Here is a 24,706-nt window from a genome sequence, read left to right as displayed (position 1 = left end):
ATCCAAGCAAAGATAAAGGGAAAAAGAAGGCAGAGTCGAAGAGATGTCAACAGCCACGGGGGAAGCAAGATGTGAGGTAACAACTCATAAGCTTTGTGTTAAAATGTAGACTAATAGAAATGGATTAATTTAAATTGTAAAGACTAGTTAATAGTAAGCACGAGCTAAAAGGCTAAATAGTTTGTAATTAATATTAAGTCTCTAAGTGGTTTAAAAGCAGCTGCAGGACCAAGTGGGACGAGAAACCTCCAGTTACAGAAGGGACATGAGGTGATTATAACCTCATCCATAAAAAAGGGATAACGGTCCATGTGGATCATCCAGTGGAGCACTGTTGTTTGGTTTTGGGGTTTCTTTGCACAGGCTGTCCAGGAGTTCACTCTGTGGTGCAGGCTGGCCTTGAACTTGAGAGATCTGTCTGTCTCTGCCTCCCGAGTGCTGGGATTAAAGGCACATGTCTCTACTGCCTGGCCACTGGGAATTTTCTTTGGGGGGCGGTTTGAAGATTTTTTTTTTCTTGGGGATGGAGAGATGGTTTGGCAGTTGAGAGCATTGGTTGCTCTTCAGAGGACCTGGTTTGATGCCCAGCAACCACAGGTCAGCTTACAGCTATCTTTAACTCTGGTTCCAGCTACTCTGATAGTCTTCTGACCTCCATAGGCACCTGGAACTTTAGTAGTGCACAGACATACATTCAGGCAAAACACTAACACACATAAAATAAATAAATAAATAAATCTTTATTAAAGAGATTTATTCTTATTTCCTTTCGTCCTCCCCTCTCCCACCCCTTCTTTCTTGACAGGATCTCTCTGGCTGCCCTAGAACTTGCTGTGTGGGCCAGGGTAGCCTCAAATTCAACAGAAAATTCCCGTCTCTGCTTTCTGAATGTTGGGACTAAAGGCATGCACCACCATTCCAGGTAAGATTTATTTTATGGTATGTCTAGTGTGTCTGCATCATATGCATGCAGGAATTGGAGTTACAGATAGTTGTTAGCTGTGAGCTGCCAGAGGCGAGTGCTGGAATTCGAACCCAGGTCCTAATGGAAGAGTAGTAAATGCTCTTAAAGCTGTCTCTCAAACCCTCAATGGGACATTATGCTTCAAGCATTAGGAAGTGTTCATCAATGGAAGCCGAGTAATTAGTGAAACTGGCTGTTATACTGAGCGTGGAGGACACGGGGGTAAGCTGTGTTTGCTGAGCGGAGCGTGACACTGCGGGCCTATGGAGGCTAAGCTCCGCGTCTCTTTACTGAGCTTGAGTGGGGAGAGACAACAGAATGCGATCTACAGTTATTAAATTCCAGCTTGATCACGCCGCTCGCGTCATCGCCCCGCCCTTGCCCCGCCCTCACCCACGGAGCCCCGCCCCTCACGTACAGCCCCGCCCCTCGCCCCGTGCAGAGTCTGGATTCCGTTCTGTTCAGCGCCTGCGCGGTTGTATGCTTTTCCCCAGCCGAACTGTCGAGTTTCCTTTCGCTGCACGATGTGGAGTCGGCGGCACTGCAGTCTCAGGACGGTGGCGTGTGGAGTGGAGGAGCTGCGATGCCGCCGGCGGGAGCGGGAGGCAGGTGCGAACTGATGAGGGACTGAGGGGATGCGAATGTGGCGGTTGGGAGTAGGGGAGGGAGACCCCTGGCCCTGAGTGTCTGCTGACTGGTTTCCCCTCCTTAACTGAGCCATTCCTCTGCCCCCAGCCCTGCGGAAGGCGCGGAGGGAGCAGCAGTTGGTCAGCAAGAGGCTGCTAAGGGAAGATGCTCAGGAAGAAGGCGAAGGTCAGAGTGCTGCCGTGCTCCTTGGGGAGGCCGAGGTGAGAGGGCAGGGCGGCCCAAACTTGAATGCCAGGTACTCCTCCCCTCCAGCCATCCGCTGGATCAAGCCAGAAACAGAATTAATTACCCTGTATAGTTAACTCAGTGTCCCTCATCCTGACATCAGTCCGTCTTCAAATCAAATCTTTGCCTTTTGTTTTCTAAACCTCTTAAAGATTTCTGGACTCTACGTGCCTCTCCATCGTGGGTGTCTCAACCATCCGGATAGGACAGTATCTTTCTAAAAGGGTCTGCATCTGCTACCCTGATTGGTTGTAGAAACACAGAACCCAAAATCCTTCCATTGACCTGCTAAACTACGCATAGTCCAATTTCTTATTGATTTAACACTTACTCAATACAACCACTGTCATTCTCAGTTCCTGGAACATACATACACCAGCTGTCTCAGGGGCTTCTCTTACTACATCTGAAGTTTGTTTTCTTAGTGTCACAACCTGGCAGTCCTCCTGTCCTAGCTCAGGTTCTAGATGCGCACCACCACATCCAGCTCTCTGAATTAGACTTAGCTAGACCTTGTCTAGTTATACAAACTCAGGAGCAGCCTGTAGCCCCTTAGTAGAGTGCTTGCCTAGCATGTTCAGGCCCTAGATTCAGACCTCCGATGTGAAGGGATGGTGGGAACATGAGGCAGGTGTGGTATGTCTCACCTGTAATCCCAGCACTTAGGGGTGTTGATGCAGAGGGATCCTGAATTTGAGGCCAGTTTTGGCTACCCTTTAAAAAAAGAAAATTAAAAAAAAAATCCAGATACCTGCACAATATCTGAAATAAAGCTGTTCATTGCTTTTTTGTTGTTATTGTTTATTTTGTTTGACAGGGTTGCTTGTATCCCAGGCTGTACTCAAACTTTCTAAGCTGAGCATGAGTGCTGGGTTTATAGTTGTTCACCACTACACCTGGTTTATTGGGAGCTGGGAATCTAATCCAGGAATTTGAATGAGCTAGGCAAGCCTTTACCAACTGTGCTTCATCCCCAGCACAGATTTACTGAATGAGTAAATGAAAGTGTGTATACATTCGGCAGGCATTGCTTATGTCTTGTTTTAGCAGTGCCTATGTTTATATATTACTTCTACAGAGGAGTTGCTCCTAGGGGATGATATGACGTTTATTCGTTGTATGCTTCCTTTATGCCGGAACATTGAGCACTGAGGCATGCAGAGACTGACAAGATAGAGTTTAAAGTGTTCAAAGACGGGGCCAGAGAGATGTCTCAGTGGTTAAGAAAACTGGCTGCCCTTGCAGAGGACCCAGGTTCGATTCTTGGCACCCACATAATGGCTCACAACCGCCTTTAACTCCTGTTCCAGGAGATCTAATCCCCTCTTCTGACCTCGACAGGAACCAGGCACACACGTGGTAAACAGACATACATGCAAAGCAAAACATTCATACAATAAAAGTAAAATTAAAAGATAATAATAATAATAATAATAAAGTGTTCAAAGATCAATAAAGGAAACATTTCCTACCATTTTTTTTATTGTGGGAGGAAACGTGAGACATAAGAGAAACTCAAGTTTGTTGGAGGAAGCCAGAATGTACTAACTTCTCTGAGGCCATGAAAAGCATAAACCTTTAAAACATGAGTCTGGTGTGTATCAGGCAGAGAGTGTGCAAACGCTTGGAAGTGTTCAACATGGTATTGTAGGGTTTGCTGGAGTGTAGTTTACTTAGGAGGAAAGGAAGTTTTGTCAGGTAGAGGGGTTTAATACTATCCTGGAAATGCCCTGTAAGAAAACAGAGTAAGCCAGGCATTGGTGGGGCAGACACATCTTGAGTTTGAGGCCAGCCTGGTCTACAGATTGAGTTCTAGGACAGCCAGGGATACACAGAGAAACTCAATCTCAAGAAACCAAACAAACAAGTAAGGCAGAGTAGATATTCTAATTTTTTCAGATGAGGAAGCAGTTTCAAATTCTTTGGAAGTTAGCAGCACTGCTGGTACTAGGATCCCCTGTCTGTCTCACCTTCTGAAAGATGGTGCTTAGGAACCATTTTTATTTTTCATTTATTTTATTTTTGAGATAGGGTCTCTTTATAGCTCCATCTGTTCTGGAACTTACTATGTAGATGAGACTGGCCTCAAACTCGACAAGATCTGCCTGCCTTAACTGAGATGAAAGGCTTGTGCCCCACACCAGGTCATACTGTTATCAGTAACAAGTTCTGAGTAGTGCTATCGTAGTGGTATTGAAGATGGTCACGCATGAAGCCGGTAGACAGAGACTTTGGACTTGCTTCAGGGCAGTTAAATGTCATCCTTTTCCCGTGTTGGCACTCAGGTTCAGCAGTTCCTTCGGCTAGCCCAACGAGGAACAGATGAAAAGGAGAGGGAGAAGGCTCTGGTCAGCCTTCGTCGAGGCCTGCAGCACCCTGAAACACAGCAGACCTTTATCAGGTCAGTGGGGCTGGCGTGAGTGGTTGGCTGGGGTTTCCCTCAGAGTGGAGGGGATAGAGCACAGGCTTAGTTGGGTTCTGGTGTCATTCATGTAGGCTGGAGGGCAGCATGCGGACCCTTGTCGGGCTCCTGACCAGCAACCGGGCCCTGTTGCAGCTTGAGGCGGCTCGGTGCCTACATGAGCTCTCTCATTCTGAGCAGTCTGCAGTGGCTGAGGCCTGCCTGCCAGCCACTTCCTACCTCCTCACCTACCTCTCTGGTCACAGCTCAGACTTCATAGTAAGGCCTGCCCCTTAACCTCACTCTGGGCTTAGTGTTTATATGTATTTCTTTGGGGCCAGCTTCAGCTGGCAGGTACAGGAAAATAAAAGGCAGTGCACATACCCATCATGTCTTCTCTCTGTGAGCTTCAAGGACAGGGACATGCCATCCCCCTCCTCCCGTCCCTGGCCTGGTGAGAGATGAGCCCAGCCCAGTGCTTTCGTTGCCTGCTCTCAGGAGCTGTGTCTGTATACTCTGGGGAATCTGATCGTGGAGAGTGAGGCCGTGAGAAAGCAGCTTCTGCCACAGGGCATTGTTCTGGCCTTGGCTGCCTGCATCCAGGTGAGTGCTGCCTTGGTCCCTTCCCTGGCAAGCCTTCCCTTGCTTCTCTCCACGTTCCCCTGGTAGCTCCAACCTCTGTCCTATGACAAGGAGGGAAAAGTCTCCTACGTCCTTACGACCTGTTTTCCAGTCAGATTCTTTACCTTGTGTTTCTAGTCCCCCCATGTGGCTGTGCTGGAAGCCCTTGGATATGCCTTGTCCCAGCTTCTGCAGGCCAAGGAAGCTCCAGAGCAGATCATTCCGTGAGTAAAATGATGTCTTTAGATACCCAGCCATGATTGACTGTCTTGGCAGTATCACCCAAGGGTGCCTGATCAGATCTGATTTCTACATTTTCAACCCTCTGTATCTAGCTAGAGAGAACTTGAAGTTTGGATACTTTGTTGCTCTAAGTGTTTGAAGGAGCCATTGGTATCCCCATGGTTCCTGCTCACAGCCTGCTTCTGCTGGCAGCTCTCTTCTGGACTCCAGTCTTCCCCAGCACATGCTGCGACTGCTGCAGCCAGGCCCGAAGCTGAACCTTGGGGTTGCTGTGGAGTTTGCATGGTGCCTTCACTACATCATTTGCAGGTAACAGGCCAACTGGACAATGTCTTTCCTGGGGCTCCCTTCATAATGGCTTAACGCTTTGGACTGAATTCAGTTTCTAGAGTTGCTTTGGTGAGTTTTCATCCCTCTGTGGTGCTCTCTTTTGCTCAGGCAATCCACAGACCTAGGCTGTTTTGTAACTTGAGCACAGGATTGACTTGATAGTGACTGCTTGCCATCTGTTACCCAGCCAGGTCAACAATGCTATGCTTCTCGCCCATGGGGCTCTGCCCACGTTGGCAATGCTACTGTTGGACTTGGCTGGGGCTGTCCAGAGAATGGATGATGTAGGCCTGGAGCTAGTAAGTAAAAAGGATCTGTGAGCCTTTCTTTAGATGCTGCCCTTTTGTATCTGCTGCCTCTTCCTCCTCCCACCACCCTCACCTTGTCTTTGCAGCTTGCCTGCCCTGTGCTTCGGTGCCTAAGCAACCTGTTGACAGAAGTGCCAGTGGAGGCCATGGAGCAGATGGAGCTCAGAGACGAGCGTGTCCTGGCAGCCTTATTTATCCTTCTTCAGTTCTTCCTTCAGAAACAGCCCACCTTGCTGCCTGAGGGCCTCTGGCTCCTCAACAATCTCACTGGTATGTGATTACAGTTTGCACAGGCCTGGTCTTTTATCATCATTAAAATATTTATAAAACCAAAGGAGGGAGTATACTTGTTAGGAAACAAAGTACAAATTAGAGGGGAAGAGAATAAGGGCAGCTGGGCAGGGCAGTTGAAATGCTATAGGAGAGGCCCACACTTTTTGCCTACTTTGTCAATGAAGGTCTCCCATCTCATAACCATCTTGCAGGGGTCCCTGGGTCCCTAAAAGGACCCCCTTGGAGGAAGACCATACCTCCATCTACCCCTGGCTCTCCATCCTCCCAATAAATTGCCTGGGTCTTAGTTCCTTTAGGATGGGATAAAAGCAATCTCAGGGATCCCTAACTCTTTCTCAGGGTTACCAGTCCTACACCTCTCTTTCAACCTTAGCTTGTTCCCCAGAATTGCCAGAGACGCACAGTAAATACGCCATTAAAGCTTTGTCAGAAAAATCTTTTAAATGAAGTGCTCTCACTTCTTCCAGACTCACCCAGCCAAGTGTCTCCTCTCCTTACCTAGTCATTCTGAAAATTCTGGGGCAGGTGGTAAGCCTAGGTTTCATGGAGGTTCCTGGAACTTGGAGATTGAAAATGTAGCAAGAGCTCCCCCATGTGGACACACAATTTCTTGAAAGCCTTAGACTGGATCTCATCTGTAGCACATACATAAATGTGTCCCCTTAACTTCCTAGTATGTGTTCATATGTTGAGTACTGGGTGTCATGTATATAACACAAAACCCTTTCTTTCATGGCATGCTTAGCCTCTTGGTAGCTAGATTTCAGAGCTTAAAGCTACTGGAAACAGGAAATTGGAATAAACTTTTTCCAGGTATCTTGGGAGGAGATCTTGTTCCCCGTCAAGCCCAACTTGGGAATGTTCGGTCTTCAAAGTTGTAATTAGGGTAAATTTGTAATCAGGGGCCTTGTGGAACGGAGTAGAGACTCAAGGAAGACCCTAAAGTCCTCTTGCACATGCTCCAGGGACAAGCTGGCAGCCGTCTGAGTTGACATTTGTTTCTTGCCATCATTTGGACAGTAGCAGTAGCAATACTTACTGCAGACTGAGCAGGCTCTGAATCTTTAGATAGAGGATAGTTCTTCATGGCCTAGGCTGTAGTGGGTCAGATTGTGAGGGTGACAGTTCAGAACTCTGGTACATCATATGACATTTTCCTTTCCAGCAAATAGTCCTACTGTTTGTACCTCCTTGCTGTCTCTGGATCTCATCGAGCCCCTCTTGCAGCTGCTGCCACTATCAAACGTGATAAGTGTGCTGGTAGGTATTCATATCAGAATTTGTGTCCATGAACTGCTTGTCAAAGCAAATAGGTAGGAAGAACAGACCTGGGCTCTCTTAAGCTAATAGGCGGTGTTGTTTAGTTTCAGAGCTAGTACAGTCTAGATTTTATTTTTAATAATTTTTTTATGTGCATGGGTTGTTTTCCCTGCATGTATGGCTGTGTGAGGGTGTCAGATCTTGCAATTATAGACGTTATCTGCCCTGTGAGTGCTGGGAATTGAATCCATGTCCTGGAAGAACAGTCAGTACTCTTCCACTGAGCCCATCTCTCTAGATCCCCTGAGTATAAATCTTAAAGCTTACTGGCTTATGGTCCTTGGGTAAATAAAAAAAACAAGCCATTGGAAGCTTCAACCTCTTCACTCATAAATGGGTACTGTCTCAGAGGTGGTTGTGGAAATTACATATAAAGAAGCTTGTAATAGTGCTTGGGCACATAGGCTTGCTTACATGATCATAATTCTTGGTTTTCATCCTTTTGGGGGGTGTCCTTATGTCTGCAGGTGCTTACAGTTCTATGCAATGTTGTAGAGAAGGGTCCAGCTTACTGCCAGCGGTTGTGGCCAGGGCCCTTGCTCTCCTGCTTGCTCAACACACTGGTTCTCTCTGACACTGAAGTAGTGGGCCAAAGTTTGGAGCTGCTGCAGCTGCTATTCCTGTATCAGCCAGAGGTGGGTTTGGTTTCCCAGTCCCTTGCTCAGAAGTTACTGATCTTACCATATAACCCTACCTGTTAGGAATGTATTGTCTTAAGTGGGCTGACCCATGGAACTAACTATAGGAATTGGAATTGGGTTTTACAACGTAATGTTGGTCCTTCTCTGTCCTCAGGCTGCCCAGGCCTTCCTGCAGCAGTCAGGGCTGCAGGCCCTAGAAAGGCATCGGGAAGAAGCCCAGCTTCAGGACAGGATACTTGCGCTCCAGCAGACAGCTATTCATGGATGACCTGGCTGCCTAATGTCACCCCTATCCTATCCCCCGTGGTCTGTTTACTCCAGGGTCCCCTATTTTGATTTAGAAGCTGGTAGCTTTTTGTTTACCTGAGGGTGGTCTTGAACTTGAGATTGTCTTGTTTCACCGTCTTTTTTGTTTGTTTCTTTCACTGTTTTAAGCAGGTTGGTTAATGACATGTGATACCACAGCTGACAGCTGGTGGTCTTTGATGAGGAATAAATTTTTATGTAAAACTGCTTTGCTTTGGTGTTTGCACAGGGAGAGGGAGAGGGAACAAGGATGAGAACATTCTGAAGCAACACTGTACAGCGATAAGTTTTATAAGGAACAGAAGAGCACATTTTCCCACATTGCATTCAGTCCAGTAGAGCCCAGGTTCTGGTGCCCTTGCTCACAATCTTCAGTGGAGACACTTCAGGCTTTGCTCAGCACATTCTCCACGGCTCTGGTTACCTCATCAGCACTCAGGTTGTTCAGAGACACATTCCTCTCTTGGCCAAAAGCTGAGGAAAGGTAATTTAAATGAATATCCTGCACAATGGGCCACAGAATTAGAAAGGGTCTTTATTTCAAAGTTGTTAGACTAAGAAAGAGAGACTAAGAGATATGGCTTGTTGAACATAGTTCATGCCTACATAGCCAGGCTGACTGTGGCTATATGGTACAACCCTGCCTTTTAAAGAGGTTTTGCTGTGCTCAGCATTAATCCAGTGAATCTATTTGGAGTCCCAGGTCCTACTAGAATTTACCTGGGAAAAAAGGTCTGAGTGATGCTTTAGGTCCCTGTAGGCATTAACTACTGAGCAGGGGTCTGTCCTTGCCCGACTGTCCATTTTTTGGCTGGCCACAGTCCACTTAGCTATGCACAGGCAGCACCACACGCTAACGTTCCTCTTGTCTGTCTGTATGCTTAGGAGGAATCGTTTTATTGGTGTATAGGAGGCTTCGGTTACAACTGATCTGTAGTAGCATGTGACTCTCTCCACCCTCAGACAGTCCTTTGACAGGGTTGAAATGATAAAAATCTCACCATTTAGTGTTATTAGCTACCTACTCTCTGGGAGTCAATGTGTTAAGGTAACAGACTGCGATGAATTGGACTAGTGTCATATAATAGGTAATGTTATTACCTGTCAGGGGACGCCTTATTTTAGTACTGACAATCCAACCCAGGGCCTCCCACTGAAAGGCAATCACTAGCCGCCTTTGTACCTTTACAATTTTGAGACAAGCTTTCACTAAATTTTCCACTCAGAGCTTGAATTTGTGATCCTCCTGCCTCTGCCTGGGAGGATCTGTAGCTGGGATTTACAGGCTGGTTCAGGAATGCCTTTTTTGAGACAGTAATATAAATGGTTAGATGCAAGTAACAACCGGGATGATGGGAGCCAATTGTATTATCAGTACACTATAAGAAAGGGGCATAAAGTGTAAAAATGCAACCCTGTTCTAGTCTAGCTGCACAAGAGTCTAGGTTAAATTTTCTAAAAACTACGAAATAAAAGTACCCATTCACAATGTTAGTGAAGACTTATGGGAACAAGGAAAGTACACAGCACAAGCCTTAGGCATGAAGTGCTCAACGTTACTGAAATTCTCAGTCCCTAAATTTGCACCGACTAAGGCGTAATTCGTGGCATAATTTGGAGGGACCTACATTGTCATGGAGGAGCTTTTTTTTTTTTAACCTTAAGTCCACTGTGAATTGCAAAAACCCTAGACCCAGCCAGGCTCCATACAGATGCTGCCAGGAATACAGAATAAAAAGCATCACACAGCCAGACGGTACTGGCGCACGCCTTTAATCCCAGCATTTGGGGAGGCAGAGGCAGGCAGATCTCTGTGAGTTGGAGGCCAGCCTGGTCTACAAAGCGAGTTGTAGGTCAGGCTCCAAAGCTACAGAGAAACCTTGCCTCGAAAAAATAAAATCAAAGAACCCACCACACAACTAGGTGAATTCTATCACCAGAAGAAATTCGAGTTTTGGTAACTCAGTCCTGTTTTCTCACGACGGCTGGGAGGCCCCTCTTGTCTAACCCGTATTCTGCGACCCGGGTCCCTGCCTCCGGCGACCAGTACTCACCGTAGCGGGCCCAGAGCTTGGGTTGCACCTCTGAACATTCGCGGATTAGAATGGGCAGGCTGGGGTGCGCCTTCTTCAGCTCCACGTACCGTTGCTGGATGAAATCCCTGCAGGGCCGGAGAGACCGCCACTACCGCTAAGGGCACGGACCGCCCCCCCCCCAAGGTCAAGGTCGTAACTCCCGCTTCCGAAGCCCACTCACCCCCCGACGCCACGCCTCACCTCACCCCCTGGCTGCCTGGAGAACGCTGGCATAAGTGGATGCGAATCTCACGGAGACCCAGCTTGCTCCCGACCGCTCGGCTAGCAGCGGCGGCCGCCATCTTTGCTAGCAAAGGCGCGCCCAATCACGACCTTTCTGCCGCCTCCATCGGACCAATAGCGGGTCCTCTAGTCTCCGCCATCGATTGGATGCCGGGGGGGCGGGACAAATCTCTGCCAATGACGTGGGGCCTTCGTAGCGGCTGTGAGGAGTGACGCTGAGGAAGCCGGAAGCTTGGAACGCAGAGCGCCGTGGCGAGTGTTTGCGGTGCACTGTGGGAAGAAGCCTGTAGCTGTTGTTTTGTCGAGATTTCACGGCCGCCGGCTTTGAGAGACCGCCGCCAAAATGCCGGAGAGAGATAGTAAGTCAGTCGCTCTTCTGTGCCCGCCGGACTTGGGGTTTATGCCACGTGTCGTGTACGTCGAGCCTCTCCAGGAGAGGCCCGGCCGAGCTGCCCCCGTGGTTCGCTCCTTAGTGGAGGTGCAGCGTTTTGAATCCGTGAGGCAGCCCCACCTCCCTGCTTCCGCCTTAGTCAACCGTGGCCGTGCCTCGGGTCGGGACTTGGTTTGTTTATTTGACACGGCAGGAGAGGTGGTCGCTTCGCTGTCAGGCAAACCACAAAGTCCCGAAGAGTTGGGATTACCGGATGCTGGGCTCTTTCCTGTAGTAGTTTAGGAGCAATCTCTTAAATAAATTTTGTTGTTGTTGTCGATTCTCCACTTCGTTTAGGAAAGCCCGTCTTTATAACTTTTTTTTTTCTCAAGTGAGACGGACTCTCGAACCCAGGCTGGTTTCGAACTCTTGATCCTTATGTGTCCACCATTCAAGTGCTGGGGTGACGGGCGCGAGCCACCACCGACAGCCCTTCTGCTCGTTTCTCTTTGAGCTAGTCTTTTTGAGCTTCTGTTGAGCTAGCTAGTGTAGCCCAAACTGGCCGTGGACTCTTGGCAGTCTTTCTCCCTTGTGCTGGGTGTACAGGTGTCCGTCACCACCACCCCAGCTTCTGATAACAGAGCTTCTAGTCCTCCCAGTTCCGCACGTACTGCGAAACCGCTGCTCCTCTTGTCTTCTTTTTTGTTCATTTTTATAATCGCCAGTTTTTCACGGAAGCTCCCACATTAAACGAGTGATTAATGTAATGTCAATATTTTTTTTTAAAGGTGAACCCTTCTCTAATCCATTGGCCCCAGATGGCCACGATGTGGACGATCCTCATTCCTTCCACCAGTGAGTACTTTGTCCTTGAACCAGAGACTGAGTTGAGCTGCTAACAAGAGGGATGGTAGAGATAATGAAAGAATTTTGTTGGCAAGAATAGTCAAAAAGTTCATAGCAGGTGAATTATTGGGAGGAAAACGATAATCTATACATCACGCTGAAACTATGTTCCCACAGAAAGCTTTATCATAACTTCATTTACCTTACTGAGATAATGTAGTTATGCTTAATTTTGTAAGTTATACAGAATGATTGCTTTGGGTGTCTGCTTTTTAGTAAAGTTGTAATTATGAACCAAAAAAAGACAAATAAAAGGTCTGGACCATTTAGGCCTTTAGCTCTGTGAACCTTGTGAATCAGGAACATTACAGAACATTACATTAGAAGAGAAATTATGATGTGGGAGAGTCTAGTGATTTGCGTTGCTTTATTACACATATAGAAGTTTTTCCTGGTGAAAATTAAGCATTGGAAATGAGAGTAAAGCTGTCTTTTGTAACTTCACAATTTTAGTCACTTCTATATTTATTATTACTGTGAGTGTTGAGTGGGTGCACATGTGGGGGTCAGAGGACAGCTATGGATTTAGGTCTTCATCTTTCACTGTGTTCTGAGATAGGGCAGCTTTTGTTCACTGCTGGCATCCAGGTTGGTAGTTTTGCAAGCTTCTGATGGTTCTTCTGTTTCTGTCTCCTGGTAAGGGTTGCACTAAGATTATAGACACCTGGGTGTTTTTGTTTGGTTGTTTTTTTTTTGTTTTTCAAGACAGGTTTTCTCTGTAACCTGTTGGAGCCTGTCCTAGAACTTTCTCTGTAGACCAGAATGGCCTCGAACTCACAGAGATCCACCTGTCTCTGCCTCCTGAGTGCTAGGATTCAAGGCGTGCGCCACTAACGCCCAGTGGTTACAGCACTTGTACTCCTGTGCCCAGCTGTTCGTGGGTTCTGGAAACCTGAACCTAGGTTATTAGACCAACCCTCTTTTTTTTTTTGGATATAGATTCACGCTTTATCCTAGGCTGGCATGGAATTCATGGCATTCCTCCTCCCTCAAGTCTCCTAAGTGTTGAGATTGTGGACATGAACTACTGTATCTTACTTCTTTTTTAAATTTTTATTTATTTATTTGAGACAGACTTCAATTTATCTGATCATTCTCCTGTCTCACTCTCTCAAGTACTGGGATTATAGGGCATGTCCTCCCACGCTGTAACCCAAGAATTGCTTTTTTTTTTTTTTTTTTTTTGTAATGCTGAGGATTGAATCTGGGGCCTTATACATGAGCTAGGCTTTTGCCCTTTAGGTATAACCCAGGTTTGTTTCAAATTAGCAGTCCTTTTGCTTCTTGTTTCTAGCATTCGTCAGCATGTGCCACCAGCATGTCCCAGTTTTGACTAAGCCTTGTCCTTTGTTGTATTCCCAGTTTAGTAAAGAATTGAGTCCCCATTCCACCATTTCTGCAACTGTATGAGAATATCCATGTTCTCAGATTTCACTCATGTTTGATTTGGTAAAACTTCTAAGCTGGAAGCTTAATCCCAACACAAGGGATGCAGAGGAAGGTGGATCAGAATTTGAGACCAGCCTGGTCTACAGAGGGAGTTCTAGGACAGCCAGGGCTACACAGAGAAACTTTGTCTCAAAATACTAAAAAAAAAAAAGAGAGAAAAAAAATCAAACTTCTAGTGGTTAACACTAATGTGTTGAAAGAGGAGTGTCTGCTTTCATTTGCATTTCTCTTGTTTTTGTAAAGTTAACCGTGTATTTTACAGGTTTCTTTTCTATTTCCTTTTGGGTATTAATTTTAAAAATCTTTGCAATTTCTTTAAAGATCGAAACTTACCAATGAAGACTTCAGGAAACTTCTCATGACCCCAAGGGCTGCACCTACTTCTGCACCACCTTCTAAGTCACGTCACCATGAGTAAGTCTTCCTCATTCCTGTCTGTCTTTTTCTATGGAACTACAATTTGGTAGGTTCTTGAAAGCTAATCCTCTTTTAAAGTCTCTGCTTTTGATTTTTTTTTCTCATAAAGACCAAAGTTTTAGTGATGACTTGGATGCTGTGGTTCTTACAGTTCCCTCTTGAATAGTTGTCATAGAGTTACTGCTGGTACAGATGGACATATTTCTGGGCCTGTCGATACCTTACAGACTCATGCTCTGCAACAGGTTTTTTTTTTTTATGTGATGTCTAATGTTAATGTCAATTTGATATTGATGCTTTTTAAAATTTGAGAGATATAGATATTAATAATATTCTGCTTGATGAACACTGGCTTTTGTGTTGTATTGTTTTTCCTTTTTTTCTTTTACTTAAGAACGGTCTGACTATGTAGCCTTGGCTAACCTAGAACTCACTGTGTAGACAAGGTTGGCCTTGAACTCATGGAGATCTGCTTTCCTCTGTCTCCTGAGTGCTGGACTCAAAGGTGTGTGCCATCACTATTTTCTCTCTCTCTCTCTCTCTCTCTCTCTCTCTCTCTCTCTCTTTGAGACATTGTCTAGACTTGACTGGAATTTACCATGTAGTTTAGGCTGGCCTTAGACTATGAGTCTGTTATTTCAGCCTCTGATATGTCCTTCAGGCCCTGTGTGGGTTTTCAGGGCTGGGGCATTATTTTACTATGAGTGAATTTCTTTGTGTCTTCTAGGATGCCAAGAGAGTACAATGAAGATGAAGACCCAGCTGCACGACGGAGGAAAAAGAAAAGGTAAAGGGATGGTAGAAGATGATGCTTTGTAAGGTGGAGACTGTTTGTGGGGAAAGGAGGAGAGAAGTTGTGTAGTAACAGAGTTTCCTGGTGGGAAAGTGTAGCTCTGAAAGGGCGGGTGGTAGTAGTTACAAACCTGAGGTGGAAGAAACTGAATTTCTGATGTTCAAGAGGTGAGTGGCAGTTTTAGAAAGACAAACATAGTCTTTACCATAGAGAGCTACTTGAAGTTACAGGAAAACAAGAGCAGTTGTGTTGACTTTGAGACAGGAGCTGGTAAGCCTTACATATTCCCTTTTTCTGGTCACAGTTATTACGCCAAGCTGCGCCAACAAGAAATCGAGAGAGAGAGAGAACTTGCAGAGAAATACCGGGACCGTGCCAAGGAACGAAGAGATGGCGTGAACAAAGATTATGAGGAAACTGAACTGATTAGTACCACGGCCAACTATCGGGCTGTAGGCCCCACTGCTGAGGCGTGAGTACTGTGGTGATCCTAAGGCCTGTTTTCATCCTATCAGGGACATAGTCGCACTATAAATGTTTCTTAAAGTTCACTCTCCTCCAGAGCATGCTCCAGACATCTCAGAAGGGATTTGTCACTCATAAAGGACTGTTTCAATAAGGCTCATCTATTCTTGCTTCCAGGGACAAATCAGCTGCAGAAAAGAGGAGACAATTGATTCAGGAGTCCAAATTCTTGGGTGGTGATATGGAGCATACCCATTTGGTGAAAGGCTTGGACTTTGCTTTGCTTCAGAAGGTGAGTTCTAATTGAAGAGGTGGAGAGAGCTACTAGTGTTGAATGCTCATGTCTGGACCTCTGTGAGGAGAAAGACACATGACTGTCCAGACCATCTAGTTTGGCACTAGAATTAGCGTGGCCTGTCTGTGAAACTCGTGGCTGCTCATCTTTCCATTTGTCTGAATTTCTTGGGGACGTCTTTTTTGATGACCCTGGTGTGATTAAAGCCCAGCTCCCTCACTTCCCTATTTGTACACTCCTATCTTCATTAGGTACGCGCTGAGATTGCCAGCAAGGAGAAGGAGGAAGAGGAACTCATGGAAAAGCCCCAAAAGGAAACCAAGTGAGTCAGTTAGCAGTGAAGACTTGAAAGTTTAGAGGGTGACACCCAAGGAGGAGCACCTTTTAGCATCCCCTCAACATATTTTTTTTCTGTTTTCAGGAAAGACGAGGATCCTGAAAACAAAATTGAATTTAAAACACGACTTGGTGAGTAGTTTCTGTAGTAATGACTGCATCCAGGTGGACTGTAAGGAATACGAGATCACTAGGATGTGCTTTCTTCTTTTAGTCCCTAAATCAGCTTTTTCTCTATAAAATATTCTTATAGAACTTAGACATGGATTATTTTCCGTGTCATTTATGTCTCCTTTTCTGGTCTTTTTGTTTTCTGTTTTTTGTTTTATTTTTTGAGACAGGGTTTCTCTGTGTAACTTTAGAGCCTGTCCTGGAACTCACTCTGTAGACCAGGCTGGCCTTGAACTCACAGAGATCTGCCTGCCTCTGCCTTCCAAGTGCTGGGCATAAAGGCATGCACCACCGTTGCCTGGCCCTTTGTAGGTATTTAATATGTATGCATCAAAAAGGTAGGATAGGTTGGAGGGGTGATGTAATCTTATAGTCCTAGAATTCACATAGCTGAGGCAGGAAGATAGCCAGTTAAAGGTAGTATTGGGTACATAGCAAGACCTTGCTTTAGAAAGCCCAAACTAGCTAATAGTATGGTGGTGCATACCTATAATCCCAGCATTTGGGATAATCAAGAGTTGGGTCAGCCTTGGCAGCATGAGACTCCCATTTCAAATAAATGGTAAGTAAAAGGATAAGTAAATAAGGCAAATTAATTTTTTTAAAAGCTGATCATAAAATAGTAAAAATATAAAGAATGTAATGGAGGACTAGAGAGATAATTTAGTGTTTTTTTTTTGTTTTTTGTTTTGTTTTTTTTTGCAAGTACAGGCATGAGGACCTGAATTGATAGTCAGAACACATGTATAAAAGTTGAATATTGTGGCATACTCTTGTAATCTCAGTACTGAGGACCTGGATACAGGTGGAATTTTTTATTTTAATTTATGTATTTATTTATTTATTTTTGAGGCAGGGTTTCTTTTTATAGCCCTGGATGACCTGGAACTAGCTTTGTAGACCAGACTGGCCTCAAACTCATAGAAGTCTGCCTGCCTCTGCCTCCTGAGTACTTAAAGGTGTGTGCCACTACTGCCTGGCAGCTTTAGTATTCTTAATCAGTAAAAAGTACTGATTCCCCATCTCACAGCATAGGGTTGTTTAAAGATTTAATGTAGCAGAGCACAAATAGCACTTGGCCTGGTGCCCAGCACAGACAAGTAATTAATACATGACTACTGTTAACAATAGAAGTCTCTCATTGGCTGTTTGTTAATCTTTCCTTTTGTGTAGGCCGCAATGTGTATCGCATGCTGTTCAAGAGTAAATCATATGAGCGCAATGAGCTGTTCTTACCAGGCCGTATGGCCTATGTGGTAGACCTGGATGATGAGTATGCAGACACGGATATCCCCACCACTCTTATCCGCAGCAAGGCTGATTGTCCCACCATGGAGGTGAGGAGCTAAGTTCTGAGAACCTGTCATAATCTTCAAATCTGCCTTGCCTTTGTCCTGTTTCTTACCTACGGTATCCTCATGTTCTGTTCAGTTTTTTTGTTTTTTGTTTTTTAAATCTTAGTTTCAGTTGAATCCATTCCTCTCCACCAGCAATATTCTAGTCTAAACCACAATTTCTTTATTTCTTTGGTTTTTTTGTTTGTTTGTTTTTGTTTTTTGAGACAGGGTATCTTTGTGTAGCTTTGGAGCCTGTCCTGGAACTCACTCTGTAGACCAGGTTGGCCTCGAACTCTCAGAGGTCTGCTTGAGTCTGCGTCCTGAGTGCTGGGATTAAAGGATTGTGCCACCACCACCCAGCTAGCGTGTTGTTTTTATTGAGCTACAATTCACATGCCATATAATCTACCCTTTTAGTTTCTATTTCAAATAATTGTATCATATTCACCAAATTGTATAGCCACTATCATAGTTTTAGAACATTCTCCCAAAGAAACCTTGTACTCTTTTTAACACCCATTGCCTGAATCTCTCCATCCTAGCTTCCATTAATGGATTTTACGCATGACTAAGATGTTTTATAAATGCAAATTTTTATTTCACCACTACGGAGAAGTTTTCTGTGGTTTCTTGTACTTAGGGTTCAGCATAGAAAGTCTGTGAGCCCCTGCACCAGTTGGACTTTCTAGCCTTTTTCAGCATGCCTCCCTATTTGTTCTCCAGCTCTTCTGGGTTCCTTGAGTGTTTTATATTAATTTTGATCCAGGGCTTTTGTCCTACCATTTCATCTGTGTGGAGCGTCCCTTCATTACACCTTCTTACTTGTCATCTTCCTAGCTAACAACTGTGTATAACTTGTTCTTGGAGTTAAGTGAATGGATAATGACTGGTGAGATTCCTGTTAAGAGAGATATTCTTCTTCTTCTTTGGATTTTTCCAGGCCCAGACAACACTGACTACGAATGACATTGTTATCAGCAAACTCACCCAGATTTTGTCATATCTGAGGCAGGGTACCCGAAACAAGAAGCTCAAGAAGAAGGATAAAGGTACCTCATGGGAAGGGAAGGGAACCTTACTCTTGGAGGGCATTTGATGGTGAAACCAAGGTCTCTGGAAGACGTTGTAGACAATTGTAGACAATGTCTCGTAGACATTGAATAGCTTCTAGATAACAAAGGAGAAATGGAACACTGCGGCAAGATGAGTGTGTCCACATTCTGCTTGATCCACTCAGAGCCCACTGCTTGGGTTTGGAGTGTCAAGGAGAGTGGGAATTTTTGTCCATTATAAACAGCAGATGGTTACAAAGGCCCTGAGGCCGCTGGAGAGGCTCAGTAGAAAAGCATCCAGGCTTGATTCCCAACACTGTTTGGGTTGCTCATGACCATCTGGAACTCCAGTTCTAGGGGACCCAGCATCCTCTTCTGGCCTGAGTGCTCTCGGCATGTATGTGGTGCGCAGACATTCATATGGGCAAAACACCCATACGTATAAAAATTGTTATTCATTTTTTAAGACAGGGTCTCTGTCTGTAGTCCTGACTACTCCAGAACTCTATATGTAGACTAAATTGGCCTTGAACCCAGAGATTGCCTATTTCTGCCTCCTGAGTTCTGGGATTAAAGACGTGTGCCACCATGCCTCACTTTTTTTTTTTAATATATAAAATTTAAAAAATTTTAAAAAGTCACTGAGACAAGCTCTTTATATTGCAGGAAAGCTGGAAGAAAAGAAACCTCCTGAGGCAGACATGAAGTATGTATCTCAGCCCCGTGCATCTGTGAACAAGAGATTTGTGTTTCTTGTCTTTGGTCCTTTTGGAGAAATGGCGGCATGAGTATGTATGATTTTAGCAACTAGTGATACCTGTTTTTTTTTCTAGCATTTTTGAAGACATTGGGGATTATGTTCCCTCTACAACCAAGACACCTCGGGACAAGGAGCGGGAGAGATACAGGGAACGTGAACGTGATCGGGAACGGGACAGAGACCGCGAGCGAGAACGAGACCGGGAGCGGGAGCGAGACCGGGAGCGAGATCGGGAGAGGGAGCGGGAGGAAGAGAAGAAAAGACACAGCTACTTTGAGAAGCCAAAAGTGGATGATGAGGTGAGATGTGGGACCTTGATACCAGACTGTGAATACTGCTCCTAGAAATGCCTTTCTAGCCAGGTTCAGGACCCTTTTCCTCCTCAGCAGCTGTGTGGCTTCACAGCAATAACCGGGCCAACTAATCTAGGGTGGAAACTGTCTAGGAAATGGAACAGTGGTGGGTTAGGGAATCAATTCAGACTTGAGGGAGAGATGAATCGAAATTCCTCATAACGATACTCACTTGAGTTCTTGTTTTCTTTTCAGCCCATGGATGTTGACAAAGGTGGGTTGTGTCAGTGGCATCTTACACTGCACTAGCAGACATACTCCCCTTGCAGAACCCTGCTGCTCTATGCTGATGAAGGTAGCGTTTGGGAGATGGCCTAGTTCTGGGCTCTCATAAGAACCATATCTTAATTTATGGACTAGGCAAGGCACATTTACTCTTCCATATAATTCTTTCAGTTCTGAGGCTTTGAGGTAAGGCTGAGGTTGAGTATACAATATTCTAGAGATCCTACTGTTAACCAGAGTAGCTCATTAGTTGGGATTTGGTTAAAATTTTGATATATAAAAGGTTATTTTACCTTAGAAGTATATTTTAATTTGAAAGATGTGGTTGTATTCATCTGTATGTAATATCAGCATTCTGGAGGCTGAGGTAAGATTGGGAGTTCGAGGCTAGCCTAAACTGCATAGTTCTAGGTCATCCTAGCCTACATAGTGAGACTGCCTCAAGTACAAACAAAAACTTTAAAAAATAGATCAAAAACAAACACCCCAAAACTACCACTTTTATTTATTTGGTGTGTGCATGCATGTGTGTGTATTTGGACTTGGGTGTGACAGTCAATTTCTAGGAGTTGGTTCTCTCCTTCCACCCTTTGGTTCCTAGAATTGAACTCAGGTTGTTGGGGTTGGCAGCAAGGGTTCTTACCTGCTAGCTATCTTGTGAGCCCTGTAAGAACATTTTTAAAGCTGGAATCAGGTTAGTGGGAGGAGGTTGTAAAAGTATTAGTTCAAGTCTGAGTAGAGTTGTCTTTTCTTCCAGGACCTGGGTCTGCCAAAGAGTTGATCAAGTCCATCAATGAAAAATTTGCTGGGTCTGCTGGTTGGGAAGGCACTGAATCATATCCTTTATTTACATTTTTCCTGGTTTTTAATTGTTTTTCCTTATTAATACTGAGACAGTGTCTGTCCTTTTGAGTGCTGAGATTATAGCATGCACTTCATACCTGGCTGTTCCTGGGTTATAGGAGCTATTTTCTTTTCATCCAACTCCAGTTGTTTCTCTGTTCCCGTTCACCTGTCTTTGCTCTCTTTCATGCTGTGTGGGCTGGGATGAAATCATGCTTTGTATCAACTAGAGAACCAATTCAAGTCCACAGCTGGTTTCTGAAATGTTTATGTTGAAGCCTCTAGCCTCTGGTCCCTCTCAAGCAAATTTTTTCTGCAATTGATGAAATTTTCTTTAACATGACATATGTTGAAGAAGCCAGAAGACAAGAAGCAGCTGGGTGATTTCTTTGGCATGTCCAATAGTTATGCAGAATGTTATCCAGCCACGTAAGTGGGTTCTAAGTAAGGGAATTGGGGTGGTTATGAGATTTAAATTTGACCCGTTGGGAACAGGGTACTTTCTACTTGGGTGAATTCTTCTGTTTAGTTCTGAGATGTGTATCAGGTGTGTTTCTGAATGAAATGTAGTAATATGGATATAAAGTATCTGTTAACTTCTGTTTCTCTTTAGGATGGATGACATGGCTGTAGATAGTGATGAAGAGGTAGATTATAGCAAAATGGACCAGGTATGAAGTTAAAAGGGTATTTAAGGTTGTTGGGAACCTTTGATCAGTAATTTTTAATTTTTGTTTTATATTTACTTAGTGTGTTCATAGCATGAGTGTGGAGGTCAGAGGACAACTTGCTGGAGTCAGTACTCTCCTGAAGTGATTAGTTAAGAGCATGTTGTTGTTGTTTGTTTTCACAATCTTGTAGCCCAGGCTGGATATGTAGCTGAGGATACCTTTAAACTCCCCCTCCTGTCCCCACTTTTCTAGTCCTAAGATTATAAATGATGGGTGTATACTGCCATGCCCAGATAAAAGAAATTTTTATCTATTTTTCAGTGCTGGAGAACCCTTGCATGCTAGCCAAGTACTATATCACTGAGTGCATCCCAGACTCAGAAGCTTCTTGTTTTCTGTTGTCCTAGGGACCAAACTTAGGACTTCACATATGCTGGGCAAGTGCTCTACTGCTGAGCCGCATACCCAAGAACATGGTTTATTCTTGGAGCCTTGTTTAATTTTATCTTTGCCATTTGCTAGTTTTGTGACCTTGCCATGTTCTTTCCTTGTTTACAGCTGCCTTTGTTTCTACATCATAAAAAGAGAAATAAAATTCTCACTATAGAATTTTTTTAAGAATTAAGGTATATACTTAATGTTCAGAGTAATGTATATAATGTAAGTCTATAGGAATGTTATTAGGGTAAGATTTATACTGGTGGATTATTATTGTGGATTGTGGGCATCTGGTTTTGTTCAGAGAAAATTCCTTTTCCATTGATAGCTTTTCCTCCCTACCTGCTCTACCACAGGGTAACAAGAAGGGTCCCTTAGGCCGCTGGGACTTTGATACTCAGGAGGAATATAGCGAGTATATGAACAACAAGGAGGCTTTGCCCAAGTGAGTAAATATGGACAGAGACGTAGGGTGTGGCATTTTGGTGAACTAGCCCATAATGGGTTAGAGGAAGCAGTCTAGCTGGCTGCAATGTTTCCCGGGAGGTACTTTAAGAAAGTCTTCCTACTGCTGTGAGACTTCTAATGCCTTCTTCTGACAATGACCCTTTTCAGGGCTGCATTCCAGTATGGCATCAAGATGTCTGAAGGACGGAAGACCAGACGCTTCAAAGAAACCAATGATAAGGCAGAGCTTGATCGCCAGTGGAAGAAAATAAGTGCGGTTAGTGGATACTTTCTTTGGTGGGAAGGTTTCAGTTGAGAAGAGACACTTACTGACAGATCCAGGAGCAGACAGGGTGGGTTAGCCATAGAAGCTGAGTGAAGTCCATCTTTGGGCTCATTAAATCATTAGAAGGATGCTTATAACCTACTACTGTTCTTGTACAGATCATTGAGAAGAGGAAGAAGATGGAGGCTGATGGGTGAGCAGAATTGCTTTTTCTCTTTGGGCCTGGTGGGAATTGTTCAGTGTCTGATCCTTTGTTGATCTGCTTCTTCTTTGATTTCAGGGTTGAAGTGAAAAGACCAAAGTACTAATCTCTAGTTCCAACCATCACCACATGGCTGTGCTTTCAGCTGTTTGTTTCTACAATTCCTAAAAAGGTTGCAAACTGTTTTTGTTTGTGAATGTTTATAAATGTTTATTGTATAACTTTGTTTATAGATCTGCCTTCCAAGTGCTAAGATTAATGGCATGCAGCACCATGCCCAACATGTTCAATTAAAATTAGTTAAACCCGCTGTCTTCTGTGTTGGGTATTCTTTCTGGAGGGTCCCTCGAAGAAGGTAGTTTCAGTAGTTATTAGCATATTAGAGCTGATACTGGTCGCCAGGTTCTCCCTACATATGTTTGCTAGGCCAGTTTCCAAGAGGGGAGGGAAGAGTCATTGATGGCAAGAGAGATGTCGAGTTAAATGGCCAGACTTAATCAGTTCTATCTGGGGTCTTAGTCTGAGACTAGAGATTCTCTGGGAACTAAGATCATCCTGCTAGACTGATGTCAAGGATTGAGCTTAGTGAAGCTATATTAATAAAAATCACTTGTGGAAACAAAAGCCTTTTATGAGTTTATACCCTTAGTGGGGAGCATTAGAGTTGAGTTCCACTCGAGGCCTACTTGGCTAAATGACTAACGGGGGGTGGGATGGAGGATTCCTTGAGTTAAAACTGGTATATCCTGGTCCAAAAGGTTTTGGTACCCTTCACCCTGAGAAGTTTGTCAAGGCCCGGAGTGGGCGAACTGTCTCCCTTCTGCTCTTTGCCAACACTTTGGTCCGGTGTTCATAATGGTCTCCACTTTTTCTGGCTGAGTACTGAGTCTAGCATCTGTGGTTTCACCAATTCCTAGGGAAGCTGGATGTCACTAAGCTTAGCTATTGACTTCGACCATTTTCATCTTGATAGTAAAGGACATCTTCGTTTTGGTGGCATTGCACATCGAACTCAGCTGTGCATGTTAGACAAGCACTCTACCACTACGTTGAACCCCCAGCTGCAGAAAAGGGCGTTTTGAGGCATCCAGCTTTGCCAATAGTGCTTAAGCAGAAAATGGACTGTCTTCAGCCATACCTAGAATGGCTTTAGACAAATGGTGCCATGGTCCTATGGTTGTAGGCCACAGTTCTAATTAGGAAAATGGTCACAGAGACATGATTCATATGAATACCTAGAATCAATAAGCAAGATCTGAGGGTTGACTGCCAGCTTAATATTGTTTCTACAGTACCAGTACTCTAACCCTTTAATCACTCTTCAGATAGATGATTTCTCTTCTATGAAACCCACCTCATGTTCACTTTTTTTTTTTTTTTTTTTTTGGTTTTTCAAGACAGGGTTTCTTTGTTTAGCCCTGGCTGTCTTGGAACTTGTTCTGGAGATCAAGCTGACCTCCAACTCGGAGATCTACCTAGTTCTGCCTCCCCAAATGCTGGGACTTAAGGTGTGTACCACCACTCCCTGGCAATAATTTATTTCTGTTTTATCAACATTGACTGGTGTTTTGCTTGCATGTATGTCTGTGTGAGATCCCCTGGAACTGGAGTTATGGACAGTTGTAGACTGCTATGTGGGTGATGGGATTGAACCCAGACCCTCTGGAAGAGCAGCCAGTGTTCTTACCTGCTGAGCCATCTCTCCAGTCTCTCATGTTATTTTCCTTTCTCAGTATACAGGTCAGGCTGGCTTGATAGTCTCAAAAGATCCACCTGCCTTCGTCTCCCTGCCCCGAAGAAGTGTGCTACCTACCGTGCAGTCCATGCCTTAGAAGGCCTACCGCACTGCCATGTAAAGTAGCCTTGTTATTGGAACCTTTGTTAGCAGGGATGCCCAGAGCATCAGCTGTCATGTTTGTTTTCCAGATAGCCCATCAAAGGTCAGGAGCTAAACTATACTAGACAGGACTGCTCACTGTTTTTTTGGAGGCCGGAAGATGTTGACCTGGGCAGCTTTTTGAGCAGGTGTGGCCTGCTAACTTAGGGTTGCATGGACTCTTTTTCCTTCTTAAGCAATGTGCCTGCCCCTAGCCTTGGTCTTAGGTTTCACCAAGTCAGGAATGACTGGGATCCCCCTCCATCTGTTAGGATAGGACTGGATGGAGGGTAGAATTTAGGGTGTTCCTAAATATGTAAAGCGGCTTAGGAGGGAGGGCAGGCCTTAAAGGTCACACAGTCTAGCTAGCTAGCTAGCCCAAGCACAGGCCACAG

General features: G+C 44.7%; 3 protein-coding genes across 3 annotated transcripts; 2 read left to right on the top strand and 1 right to left on the bottom strand.

Moving 5' to 3' along the window:
- The first annotated feature begins 1,413 nt into the window (after nucleotides 1–1,413).
- Tmco6 (transmembrane and coiled-coil domains 6) lies at nucleotides 1,414–8,508 on the top strand. The gene is made up of 12 exons (XM_048442377.3): nucleotides 1,414–1,573; nucleotides 1,700–1,812; nucleotides 4,123–4,238; nucleotides 4,334–4,517; nucleotides 4,737–4,841; nucleotides 4,998–5,083; nucleotides 5,295–5,411; nucleotides 5,620–5,731; nucleotides 5,827–6,010; nucleotides 7,200–7,294; nucleotides 7,822–7,989; nucleotides 8,150–8,508. Exons 1-12 carry the CDS (start codon nucleotides 1,489–1,491, stop codon nucleotides 8,261–8,263), a joined length of 1,479 nt encoding a protein of 492 aa, XP_048298334.3. The 5' UTR covers nucleotides 1,414–1,488; the 3' UTR covers nucleotides 8,264–8,508.
- A 66-nt stretch (nucleotides 8,509–8,574) lies between these two features.
- Nucleotides 8,575–10,737, bottom strand: Ndufa2 (NADH:ubiquinone oxidoreductase subunit A2). Its single transcript, XM_087896142.1, has 3 exons — nucleotides 10,578–10,737; nucleotides 10,356–10,462; nucleotides 8,575–8,775 (listed from the first exon to the last, which is right to left on the bottom strand). The coding sequence occupies exons 1-3, from the start codon at nucleotides 10,676–10,678 to the stop codon at nucleotides 8,687–8,689; spliced, it is 297 nt and encodes a 98-aa protein (XP_087752268.1). The 5' UTR covers nucleotides 10,679–10,737; the 3' UTR covers nucleotides 8,575–8,686.
- Nucleotides 10,738–10,827: 90 nt separating this feature from the next.
- Ik (IK cytokine) lies at nucleotides 10,828–22,745 on the top strand. Its single transcript, XM_087896141.1, has 20 exons — nucleotides 10,828–10,978; nucleotides 11,778–11,844; nucleotides 13,666–13,758; nucleotides 14,489–14,548; nucleotides 14,859–15,026; nucleotides 15,197–15,311; nucleotides 15,566–15,636; nucleotides 15,736–15,782; nucleotides 16,995–17,158; nucleotides 18,099–18,207; nucleotides 18,877–18,916; nucleotides 19,044–19,269; nucleotides 19,519–19,537; nucleotides 20,306–20,384; nucleotides 20,740–20,820; nucleotides 21,005–21,062; nucleotides 21,857–21,945; nucleotides 22,116–22,224; nucleotides 22,392–22,426; nucleotides 22,514–22,745. The coding sequence occupies exons 1-20, from the start codon at nucleotides 10,963–10,965 to the stop codon at nucleotides 22,539–22,541; spliced, it is 1,674 nt and encodes a 557-aa protein (XP_087752267.1). The 5' UTR covers nucleotides 10,828–10,962; the 3' UTR covers nucleotides 22,542–22,745.
- Nucleotides 22,746–24,706: the final 1,961 nt, after the last annotated feature.

Source organism: Myodes glareolus, chromosome 13, assembly GCF_982192425.1.
Source record: "Myodes glareolus chromosome 13, mMyoGla1.1, whole genome shotgun sequence".
NCBI classification, from domain to species: domain Eukaryota; kingdom Metazoa; phylum Chordata; class Mammalia; order Rodentia; family Cricetidae; genus Myodes; species Myodes glareolus.
The sequence above is the reverse complement of the archived record's forward strand: the minus strand, read 5'-3'. Positions and strand labels throughout refer to the sequence as shown.

Bases quoted from the DNA above. Each gene is read 5' to 3' on its own strand.
- Ndufa2 (XM_087896142.1), bottom strand. From the start codon at position 10,678: ATGGCGGCCGCCGCTGCTAGCCGAGCGGTCGGGAGCAAGCTGGGTCTC. The intron at 10,463-10,577 runs GTGAGGCGTGGC...CCGGCCCTGCAG, and splicing joins CCAGGCAGCCAGGGGGTGAG to GGATTTCATCCAGCAACGGT. The intron at 8,776-10,355 runs GTGAGTACTGGT...ACCTTTCCTCAG, and splicing joins CAAGCTCTGGGCCCGCTACG to CTTTTGGCCAAGAGAGGAAT.
- Tmco6 (XM_048442377.3), top strand. From the start codon at position 1,489: ATGTGGAGTCGGCGGCACTGCAGTCTCAGGACGGTGGCGTGTGGAGTG. The intron at 1,813-4,122 runs GTGAGAGGGCAG...GTTGGCACTCAG, and splicing joins TGCTCCTTGGGGAGGCCGAG to GTTCAGCAGTTCCTTCGGCT. The intron at 5,412-5,619 runs GTAACAGGCCAA...TCTGTTACCCAG, and splicing joins CTTCACTACATCATTTGCAG to CCAGGTCAACAATGCTATGC.
- Ik (XM_087896141.1), top strand. The intron at 21,063-21,856 runs GTATGAAGTTAA...GCTCTACCACAG, and splicing joins ATTATAGCAAAATGGACCAG to GGTAACAAGAAGGGTCCCTT. The intron at 22,427-22,513 runs GTGAGCAGAATT...CTTTGATTTCAG, and splicing joins AAGAAGATGGAGGCTGATGG to GGTTGAAGTGAAAAGACCAA.